The sequence below is a fragment of the Diadema setosum genome, chromosome 11 (genome assembly GCF_964275005.1).
Source record: "Diadema setosum chromosome 11, eeDiaSeto1, whole genome shotgun sequence".
Taxonomy (NCBI): Eukaryota; Metazoa; Echinodermata; class Echinoidea; order Diadematoida; family Diadematidae; genus Diadema; species Diadema setosum.
The window spans coordinates 21767037-21779590 of NC_092695.1; the positions used below are offsets into that span (position 1 = coordinate 21767037).

A 12554-nucleotide genomic window follows, 5' to 3' on the forward strand; every position below is an offset into this window, starting at 1 on the left:
AAAAACGACTCTCCCTCTCTTCAGTGCTCTCTTAATGATGAGAATCTGTGTTTGCATTTTTGTAGGTGTCTGTCTGTACTTCTTCCTGTTAATATTGGGTGTTAAGTTTGAATATTGCTTGATGTGATGCCAACAACAAAACCCTCATTCTTCTGACGGGCTTAATAGTGTAAAAGAGTGCGTTCAATTTTCTAAGGAGTTACAGTCTTAAGCTGGGTTTGGATTATAAACTCTTATAGATTAATCGTTTGTGTGTGTGTGTGTGAAACGTTTTTTCAGTGACGTCAGTATGATTGCACGTACATAAGGACTTTTGTCCTGATTAACTAACCGAAAGGAAAAAAGACAGCAGCAGACAAACAAACAAACAACAACAACATAAGTCGCCATTAATTTTGCTCTTCCATATTTTTCTGTAATCAAGAGAAACTATGTGCCAAGAATTGCATTAGTGTCCCTTCCTCCAGTGCCAGCACCCCTTCCTCACACACACACACACACGCACACGCACCCACACATACTAACACACAAACAAATGTGTTCATCACACGTTAGGTGCTACATCTAATGGCCTTACTCCCATGAACATTGTACAGAATGTCAAGTGCGACTTAAGCGCCATCAGATTCGATTTGAACAACAAATAATTAGCTGAGTTTTGCAGCTGGAAAACGCGTTCCGCCATTATCATAACGTTTTCATTCCGCGGCACGTACCCATTCCAATGGAGTTGATTTACTCCGCACAGCTCCCCCGCTCGGCGGAGCCCCTCGACTTTAATGTGTAGAAAACTCGCGGCATATAGCGTGATAAGAGAGGCGGTGAATTGATGTTGATCGCTTGTGAAATAAGGGGTGCATGGATATACAGTAAACTGTCCGATACACAGTCACCTAATGAATCACCATGTGTATGTACTTACATCTCTCTTTCTCTCCTGCTCTAACTGCATATCACACAGTCTTCATCCATGCAATCTTTCAGTGTTATAATGTCGTCACTTCGTACTGGCCAGAAATATTTGGACGTCTGCGTTTATCACTGCAGCAGCGTGCGCTATCTCGTCTTTGACGACTCATGCCACATCAGCTAAACAGAGCTATTTAATCATTTAAACACGGTTTAAAGGACTAATCCGCTGTATACTCAAGAAGGTACAGGGAGGTGATGCTAAACGGTCTGGGCAGTATACAGAGGGGGTTTTGACAAGATGACCGTTTCAAGATGGGCTCAAGACTATACACCGGAGAGGATTTTTATAAGGAAAATAGTGGATGCAACTTAGATTTTGCCCCAAATCTTCTGCCCGAACTCCAGTCTGTCGTGGGGCTTACCGGAATCTTGCCGATTATCGCTTTCAAGTTTAGACCTTCTTCACAAGTTTTCTTTCGCATTTCTGCTATGACACTGGCGAAACAAAATACCATTAAAATGCTTACAAGGACAAAATATTTAAACCTCTCGGATGCGGGGGGAGGGGAATGGATGTACTCATTTTCATTCCTCGGAGTTAAGTTGAGCTACGAGCTACGCCTCTGAGGAGTCAAGCTAGTGTTTGTAGCTTTGAAAATAAGATAAGTATATCTTAAAATCGTATAGCAACTTCGCTGGTGATCTAAATTGACATTTACGCGATAACAAACGTCTATGGAGAAATCAAACCCGCCTTCCGGACGTGGCGGAAGGCGCTTGTCACGTTTTCAATGTACATCAGATAAGATTGAATGCCAATTTTCATTTTTTTCACAGCCTCTCGACTGGAATCTATCTCGAAGATGTGTCGGCCGAGCCGAACCTTTCACCGGCACGCATGCAAGATTAATGTCCAAATTCCCCTCCCACCTTCCATCGCGGTGATCGGGGACCGAATAGCGGCCTGGCGTATGCAGACAAGAGTATAGCTTCGTGTCAATGTAAGCGGTCGTACCACACCCCGCAGATAAGAAAATACAGCCCCTGGCTAGAAATCTGCACCGCAGACACCGTGCCATTTCCCTGCCGTTACCTCTTTTCCCTCGACGTAATTTTTTGGCGTTAACGCAATTTGCGCTTGCCGGAAAAGTGGTGCTTGCTTTGGCGCCTGTGGAAGACAAATCCCGCCAAACGTCGCACATAACACGCCCGCGGCGTTCCCCTTGGGCAAACCGCATTCATTTGATAGTTTTGCATGTGTTCTTGCCAAATTAAGGAGCGGGGCCCCAGGAATAGACGCACTCTGAAAAGACGAAGGAATTGTGCAAAGTGCTGGTAGTTAGAGGTCACTTATAGGAGCTTAGTTTTGACTTATGACATATCCCCCACGAATTGTAATCATACACATACTGCACTACCCTATCGTAAAATTGTTGTTTCTATCTATAGTCACTAATGAAGATGATACTATCAAAACGAACAATTTTTCAAAATGACGTTATTCCACAACGTACAGCGTGTTGGGTGACCGACTCCGGATGAACTGCATTCACTGACTACAGCATGAATTATTCAGACATTTCAGTACAGTATATCCTGTTTTACACATTAAAATGTGCATTTGTGCGTAGCAACAAGATGGCCTCAATTGACTGCAAACTCAAACACCTTCCTAGCATATTATAGATGTGTGAAATTTCACAGTCTATGGTGTCCTTAAACAAAAATGAGGGAAATGGGGGGATGACCTAACTGATATGAAGTGATGAACGATTCTGTTTCGAATGTAACACACTGAAGCATCAACAGGGCTTCGGCAATTTAAGATACAATTGAATAACATGGTGACTCACTTAAGACAAAAAAAAATCGTCGCACCTTTCTTTTCACGAAGCTAGAAAAATGACATTCAAAATGGATGAAGAAATAGTCAAGCCTATACAAAACCTCTAAGGATTATGAATTGTCATCATCAAGACATCTTTTAACACATATCTACCATGCCATGCTAGTCAACCTCTAAAGAAAATGTTTATTCTAACGCTGCTCTTTTGTCTGCTGTCTTATTCTAGAACTTTTTTATGATTGTTTTCAACAAGAATTTTAGCATTGAGATGTGAGCGTCATTAACGATGCGTCATAACGAATAGAAAAAAAAATCCGTCGGCTCCAGCTGATGAAATGGAAAGAAAAGCCACTTCAAACCAATATTCTGAAATAAAAATATTGTGTTACCCGTATCTATTAAGAATCCGATCAAATCACACCCACCGCATCCCCTAATAATGTAGGCCGGTGCCCCCTTTTTTTAAAGCTTGACGGGATTAAAACATGGATTGGAGAGTGTGGGAGTGAGTAAGTGTGTGTGTGTGTGTGTGTGTGTGTGTGTGTGTGTGTGTGTGTGTTGTGTGTGGTGTGTGTTTGTATATATTGCCCTGTGGTGGCCAACGGTCAGAAGTAACCTAAATATGAGAAAGAGTGCTTTCACCCCCTTGCCCGACGTTCAGACCAAGCGAGATTCCAGCTGTACCCTGGGGCATGTTTGACAATCACGCGTACCCCAGCACGCCTTTCCAGCCATTGATACTATTTATACTCCATATTCATACTGCTACTAGATACTTACAAAGCGTATGTTGCCCCCACTACTAACTGTTGAAGTGGTGCCGATTGGTTGTTGTTATCTTTAATGCTGTTATATCCCCTGTGTTTAGTGTCTTTCATATTCTTTTGTTTTGTTTTTGTTTATTCTTCCTTCTTGAAGAAAGTAGCGTTTATTCACCGCGCAGAGGTATAACACTTTACGATCTACCGTAGATCGCTACTTCGCCCCCATAGGACGTTCTCGTAGATTTTGCTAACTGCGCAGTATAGTAAAGCAAGAAAAACGTGCCAATGGTAATTACAGAACGGGGAAGAGGGACAAAGTGGGTTGGTCTGTGGAGTCATTAACCTTTCTGTCACTACTTTCACTCTCTCAATGGTCACTTTTGCAAACATGTCAGATTACCCCATGTACTTTTTGATGGAGTGGGGAATTACAGGTTAGCTATGACTCGTATTCGCACTCTATAAGTTACATAGGGCATATAAAAACAAGGTACCATGTTCTCTGTGGCGGTTTATATAATATGTGACGTGGCTTCTCTATTGACATCCAGAGTTGAAGCTTTACTATATTTAAGCTTTATTAACTCATTGAATACACATCGAATATGCCCATGCGCATAGACTCGATCATTACGAGGAGATTAACAAACCACAAATGTCAAAATCTTGATATCGCGGCTTTTAGCTCTGAGTCATGAAAACAGAGATGGCACACAACCCATGACAAGTCTGCCAAGACTGTCTTTTATTCAGCGGAAAGAATACTGCAATTTCCTTTGAAAAAAAAAAGTGCAAGTGTAGGTGACTAATGCATATGACTGTGATATCTATGTGTGATTTACATTCGTGTACTTTCTGTGAGTGACGTTTTTGTACTGATACCTATTACCACCTTTCCACGTCTCTCTGTGTCTATTTCCTATTTATCACCCCTCTCTCTCTCTCTGTCTGTCTCCCTGTATACTCCTGAGGGGCCTATTTTAGACAAGCCTTTAGCTGTCGAGCGCAAAAAAAAAAAAAAAAGATTAATGAATAAAATTGAAGGGGTCGGTGCAATATAGTGCTAACCCACACAATGTTCATTTTGAGATAATCGCTGTTGAATGTTTGGAAAGTCCATACAGTGTACATTGATAAAACATGAATGCATGCATTTTTTACCATCTTATTGGTTGAATTCAAATATGATATATATTTTCACGGAGGTTAGAGTGAAGGATACGGATTATGAAAATGCATGTAACTCAATTTTGACAGAAGTGTGGGTTAGCACTCTATTGCACCGACCCCTTCAATTGTAAGTTCCAACGATTTGCAAGGCATGTTATCTCCTTTTCTTCCTCCTCCGCATGTTTATATTGAACGTTATATGAAACGAGTATTCGACTCCTTTTACTGTTAGTACTCTAATTACCCTTAAGTTGTATATTATGCAAATTTAAATATTATGTTCAGTATATGTCATGTAGTAATGTGAAAAGTAAATATAGATGTGGAACGGGAGTTTGAAATTCAACAATAGGTTATAGTGACTTACAAGTTAGAAAATGCAATTTAAAGGTAAAATACTCCCAGCTTCTGCAATGGAAATACATTAATTTTAATGGGAATAAAGAAAAAACTATGGTGATAAGTAGATGAATGGCACCTACACCTTAAATAACAATGTATAGGGACGCATAAACTGAGTAATAATGATTGCATAAAGTTTTTAAATGATCTTTTGGCTCATGTCATAAGAGAACTCAATGTGGAAATTGTGTATTAAAGATGATGCAATGTTAACTGCATTCAATATCTAGTAATGATTGTACCAAGCACTATTAATTATTACTTAAAGTTTGCGTCGTAATTACACCGTTTTACTGAGATGAGCACTGGTCTTTCCACGAAAACCAAGAATACCAACCAATGTAGCCAGCTGTTAGATGCAGCTAAGCCCGTGATGTGTTCTGCTTAAGTCTTGAACATTAGCTGGGAATGTCCATCTCCTGCCAGAAGCGCGATAACTCCGGAAACCATCCTTCCCGGATAGCGTCCTGATGACTTTCACTACCTATAACTTCTTTTCTCCCTTGCTCGCTTCCTCCCCCGCTGCCCCCCCCCCCCCCCCTCTCTCTCTCTTTCGCGTCGGTGCTGGTTTTGTATATAGCTGTCATTTTATTTAAATATAAGAGTACTAAGGCTTTCAATGGGGCGAACGGGGTTCTCATTCCCGCCGTTGCCAAGTTCACTTATGGGGCCTATCCCAATAAGGGAACTGACAACACTCCGTAAACTGAATGTTTGGATATTACTTTGAGTATATAGCTGGAAATTCAGATACAATACATTTCCATCATTATCATTGTCTGTAAATACGACCTTTAGTTAGGGGCTCACATTATGAATACATGATATGCAAAAACAAGCAAAACATGAAGAACATCACAGTCGTTGAATGTTTAGCGGTTTTTTTTTAACAAAATTTTGTTGAGTGTATTATATCAGCCATAAAGGCATCGAATACTAAATATTGACACGGGAAAAATCGTCGATCGGCTACTGCAGGAATCTGACCAACGCGCGCGTACGTCTAAACACACATACCGTTCCCTCTTATTCTCACGTATATACCAATACACACAGAAGGCATTGACGCTCTGTACTCTTGAGAACACCGAACTTTCCGTCTCAAATGCAATTTCATGCCAATCTGATCTTTAAGCGGCAAAAAAGGAGTGACATAGATCCCTCGACGAGGTTTCCGAACCATCCAGTCCATACACGCGTCAATACCCCACCGTCGGGATACGCACTCGCATCGTTAGAAGCTAACTAGTATATCATGCCTCGTTCCCCGCGCACACACATCGGTCATGGCCAATATTTCACCACCGTCGTTACTCGCTGAGTTGCATGATTGGCATGACAATCAAAAATATTTTGAAAGTAAACATCGGGCTAGCCGAGACTCTTCATAATTGAATCTGTGTACGTTGAGAACTTGCCAGCATTTTCCCGCCAAATAGTGCCAGCCAAGCGCAGAGGAGTCCGAAGAACAGTAAATGTCGTAACCTTTTTCTCGTGGAAACTCCTGTCCTGTAAGTCTATCAGATGTCTGTCATGATCAGTGAGCGCTTTTGCCACCCTTACGTAGACAGTTGAGCCGATGACGAGTTGATCAGTGAGCAGACTCGATATAAATGAGCGGAACTAGGAGAATACAAAACGTCTCCCAACGAAAAGTGGACATGATTCAGACCCTTTGGAAAGAGAGAGAAACCAGTGTGGCTTGTATTGGCTGAAGAGAGGTCATTATTGTATAGCAGATAGTGTTTTCGTAACCATGATAACGATTGTAACCAGGAGATCATTGCAGAAACCTAAGTGTAGAAAAAGAAAAAGGAGTCATACAATGAGAATCTAAAAAAACTTGACATTATTTTAGAGACCACTAAGCTACGAGAAATTCAGTGTAACCAAATTTTAGGAGTAGCGGTTCTTCTTTTTTTTTTTCTTAGACACGATGTACTGATGAATGAAGCATACACGACACAGGACAATGTGAAAGACTGAGCAGATGATGATACGACAGATGGAATTAGGCTCGTATTCCACCTTTGGACTTCCCGCGTTCCGAAAAAGAGCTATACTCATGCAGTGGCGCCATATACACCTTGCCAACGCGAAAGCGATATATGTAGAGTGAAAACAGGCGCGCACGCACGATTTCCGCATGCGACAAGCCCCCCCGCGGTGGCCCTGCCGCAGAGGTAGCCCAGTGTTTGTTCAGCCTGTGTTTTCGCCATTAGCGGGGAGCAGGCTCCGTTATATATTATACGGTTCTCGTCATCATTTTGTGAGCCTGACTGATTAAGCCGTATACATTATATTATAGAGACAACGTAGGTGGATGAATGAATGGACGTGTGAAGGAATGAGAGCAAGATTGGATCGGATGAAAGGAAGTATGCCATGAATGACCGAATCGCTGGCCTTCGCATACAGCCCTGACTCATTTCATCTATTCCTCGACATTGTGTGCATGCTAAAATTGACATTTTCATCTTTCTTTACGTCGTGTGCATGCCAATATCGACGTTCAAATTTTGACTAGCAATACGTCGAGCACCTCATACTGATCACTTGAGGTCGGGCAAGAAAGAACGAAAATAATATGTGAATGATGTAAGGAAATGAATGCTATTATTTACTTTTAACCAGATGAATTCTAAAAAAGGTTAATCACTTGAAAGCAAAGTAATCGTACTTTCATTATTTTGCTCGATTTCTTTGTGTTCTTTATTTACATTCCAACAAAAAACATATGATAAAAACATCGTAAACATCGATACTCGTTGTTTTTCAGTGTTCGGTTTCGAAAACCATCTTACTGCCATGGGGACTTTTTGGATTTTTCGATCGTTATCTCCCACAGAACCCAGTGAAATAGAGATGAACAGAAAGAAAAAAGAGAATGCACAGCCCAAATTAAGGCGCGTGCAAGGCCAGATGAGCTTCCATACCACTTGTTGAAGACACTAACATCTATCATGTCTACAGAGCAAAAGGCTTTTGGATGTTTTCTTAAAAAAAAAATAGCACACTAGCTTTACTTTGAACCACAAAAACACTCCCACGCTCACATCTCTATCTCTTTCTCTCTCTCTCTCTCTCTCTCTCTCTCTCTCTCTACATTATGTGTGAATGTATATGATTATGTGTATGTATATAATCAGTATAAAAAATAACTGAAGAAATGTATAATGCTGTCATTACCAACATTTTTTTTTAAAGAAGACAAATAAACTGTTGATATACTGACAGCATGATAGATTTCCTCAGTTCTGTTCTGTTGTTTATATCATTGTACCAACACGTGGACTACGAACTACTTAACATTATATTATATTTATACATATAGTACATATACATAATATATGCAATAATGATAATACTACTACTACTACTACTAATAATAATGATAATAATAATATTAATAATAATAATAATAATAATAATAATATATATATATATATATATATATATATATATATATATACATATATATATTTATATTTATATTTTGAAACAAGGAAGGAAAAACTGACCAGAAACAAATGTAATAATAAATAGCGAAAACTTTGAGCAAAGAAAATGGGTTTTTCTTTGCTCAAAGTTTTCGCTACATATATATTTATATATATATATATATCATGCATATAGTACTTGTATGTTTGTATTTTGTAGAAACACAAAGAGAAGGATGGATTAATGGATAGTGAGCAAAGAGGAGATTAAATTATTAATCTGTGTTCAGCTTCCCCGTCTTCATGATCGTGTATACATTATGACAGCTGTATCCCGCGTGCTTATTATAATGCGGAGTATGGTGTTATCAACACATACTTACTATCAAAAATTCATAAGTTTGTTTGTTTGTTTGTTTGTTTGTTTGTTTGTTTGTTCTATATTTTGAGATGCCCATGATCCCATTGTTGATGAATCTATTATCTTGGATTTTGTTCTTCTTCTTTTTTTCTGTCATTGATTTGGACAGGTCCATTGTACTGGGGGGATTTATGGGACGCGTGGGCGCTCTGTTCAATAGGGAAAAGGCAATCCCCGATTGATCTCCGAGATGATTCTCTACTTTACGATCCTAATCTTCCGCAGCTGGAGATCGACTCCCCGTTGACTGTGAGTATCCTACTGCTGTTATGTATGCGAATCCGTCATTAATGGTCTCCGCGGATTTTCCGACACTATTGCCAACACTACGAGTTGCTCGACAAATACTATATGTATTTTACTATATATTACATTCGGTCTAATATTCCTTTTCCGAGTTAGTGATTTGAATGTTTCATCATGTGAAAATCAGCAAAGTGATTTGAGTGTCCGTACACTCAAATCATTATTACTATTATTACTATACTGTTATTGCTATTCCCCATTGTTAATATTGTTATTATTATTATTATTATCATCATCATCATCATCATCAGTATTATTATTAGCATTATTATCATTATCACTAACATTATCATTATTATCTTTATCATCATTATTTATTTGACTATTTGTAGAAAATTGCAGTAGCCGTACAATGTATCAACACACATTGACCATGCATGGGCTTACAAAAGTATCATTCTTTGCTCTGTTATACCCGGAGACGTGATTGTAAGCCCTCATGTGTGTCACTCCCTGCCACATAATAAAGATGTTCCTACTATAACGAAACTGACGATTCAAAATCATCAATAAAACATTAAGTAAGAAATTACTTGAATGCATCAATCCTAACAGTTATAAACGGACAAGCAGCGGGGAAGTGGAGTGATGTAGGTGTGCGTGTGCCCCTGCACCCCCCCCCCCCCGAACTACAACATAATATTTTAAAGGAGACCTCCGGATGATTTTCAGATTTTTACATTTGAACAACTATAAATTAGTTATACTGAGGACAGAGTTTCAGAATTTATTATAATCGGGATGAAGAATAAGAATATTTTCGAAATTTATAACAAATTGCAATGAACAAGGATGATGACATGGCAAAGTCACCATAAGAATGCATGAGTTGGGGCTCAAGGAAGCAGCACAAAAGAAGGAGGCATGCATAGATTATACACAGGTGAACTTGCAAGCAAGCGGTATTGTAATGGAATTACACTGCTACATTTTTGAAATATGTGAGCCTCCTATGTCATCATCCTCGTTCAGCGTAATTCGTTTAAGGTTTTTCAAAGTATTGTTTCTCTGCTTAAGAACCACAATAAATTCCACAAATCTATACATGGTGCTGCTGATTTATGTACTACATGATGTGAAATTATGAAAATCATCTGGAATTCCTCTTTAATTAATCTCTATTAGTCTCTGTCTTTATCTTATTCTTGTCTTAGCTAAAAGTAGGCCTATACGTATCAACTGGAGCAGGTACATGAATGATTACGCTCGAAAACATTAGAAAAATGTGTTTTACTTAACTGCGACATTTATGGCAACAGAGATCCTCGCGCGTTGTTGATTTTACAGTATGAAGTAGCTTACACAATAATAATTACAATGTTAAATCTTTCAAAGCATTTTACCGTTTCTATAGTGGTAAGAAGTTGCATTGAAACTTAAGACATATGTGACAGAGATCTTCTCGGTCGAGCTGTAACTCATCGGCCGTTGTAAAAATGAAAACAAGCTGTTTCGCAAACTGAGGATTATGTTGTAATTCGGACTTCGTCCTCCAAGTTTGTGCCATCATCTCCTCTCTCCCTCTCTCTCTCTCTCTCTCCCTCTCTCTCTCTGTCTGTCTCTCTCTCTCTCCATCTATCTATCTGTCTATCTATCTATCTATCTCCTTCGTCTTCTTTCTATCTGTTGTATACACTCCTGCCTTGCTCTGTTTAATCGGGTTAGCGCGTAATGAAATGAAATCAAACTGAGAAATCGTCGCCTCCTATAATCCGGCCGTGCGAGATGATATGCCAAAGATCTGCTGAGATGTCTGCTTAGACGTCTCTCCGTATCATTGTGTTCACTTTTAGCAAGATGAGATCAGACTGGCTTAGCCACAAGAAAATATGACATTTTCTTTCATTTAAAGCATTTGTTTTTCTTTTTTGTTGTTATTTTCAAAAGTAGAAATGTGACATTTTGAAAGTGCCACTAGCAACTCCAGGGAGATTATGTATTGTACATAATTATTCCCAGTAAGGTCAATGACCAGACAGGGAACATCTGTGGCCAGAAGTGACACTTTAGGGAATTTTCCATTCCTCTTAAAATGGAGCGGATATGGGATAAACCAAAACAGTAAGGATGTTTGAAATGGCGACGGGATTACGGGATTAACTAAAATACTCCCTTAAAAAATGAACATATCTTGACATTATCATGTACTTTACCATGCTGTGAAGTTACAATAATAGGGCAAAATGTAACAATAACCGCAATTGTTTATGTGCGTGACTATGTATTTGAATCACTTTTCTATCGAAAACACCACGTGGATTATCTGTTAAGGTAAAGTGGCAACTTTCTGGAGGATATGGCAATTTTTGTTGGAGAATTATACGAAATCTACCTCACATTCTTTGCATTGAGTAGTTAACAGATACAGGCTAAAATTCGATTTGCACCCTGCATTTGATATCATTTGATATCTTCTATAGGGATGTTATAATAGTTAACTAAAATGAAAGACAATTGGCACAGGTATTTTGGCACAGGTATTACATCAAATTATTTATGACATCAGAACTCCTTTATAAACAAATAACAGGTGCCTACATACGAGCATTAAGCTGACTTTTCCAATACGCGGTGTGAACACACACTTTAGCTCCCTGGACCGCTCCACCATTTCGCTTCTCCCTTGACTGTGGAGTTATAAAGCATCACTCAACCCGGCCTTAGGGGTGGAGCAGCCGATAGCGGGGATTGTATGGAGTGTATCCAATTACCTTATTAATGAGTGGATTTACACACACACAGGAATGGCGGGCTCCTGTTGATGGACACCCCTGCAACGAGAGAAGACGGTTTATTTCTATTTGGACGGCATCGTGTCAGTACGCATGGCGGACAAAAACAAACTTCTCTATGGATGAACTGTACTAAGTGACAGAAATCACACAACATTCGTAGATGCATATATCTCTTTTGATGCTGAGAAAGAATCCTTGATATAATAGTATGTTGCAGTTTGAGTGGAAAAGAGTTACAAAGTTTGAGCTAAAGGGAAATTACTCTGCCCATAGTATATTTTCAAGTAGGCCTATGTTAAATGCAATGCCTGTAGTACTATTAAACTCCATGATCTCTTTTTTTTTCTATAATGTGAATTCAAATAGAATGTCATTTCCCGTAAGAACTACTTTATTCTCATACTTATATAATAAGTGCTTAAATGCTAATATATGTTATATAAATCATTTATATCAGAATTTTCCTACTAATCACCTCTAAACTATTAACAGCTATTTTCAGAAATATGTCTCATTCTAACACAACGATTCGATAAAAGTCAAAAAGAAAAAAAAGTG

General features: G+C 39.0%; 1 protein-coding gene across 1 annotated transcript in view; it reads left to right on the plus strand.

Annotated features, from left to right (window-relative positions):
* Window positions 1-12554, plus strand: part of LOC140235076 (carbonic anhydrase-related protein 10-like) — a 92676-nt gene that overhangs the window by 58635 nt on the left and 21487 nt on the right. Inside the window, exon 3 of the mRNA XM_072315112.1 lies at window positions 9065-9204. Within this exon, the coding sequence (XP_072171213.1) occupies window positions 9065-9204 (140 nt within the window). The remainder of the gene's footprint in view (window positions 1-9064; window positions 9205-12554) is intronic.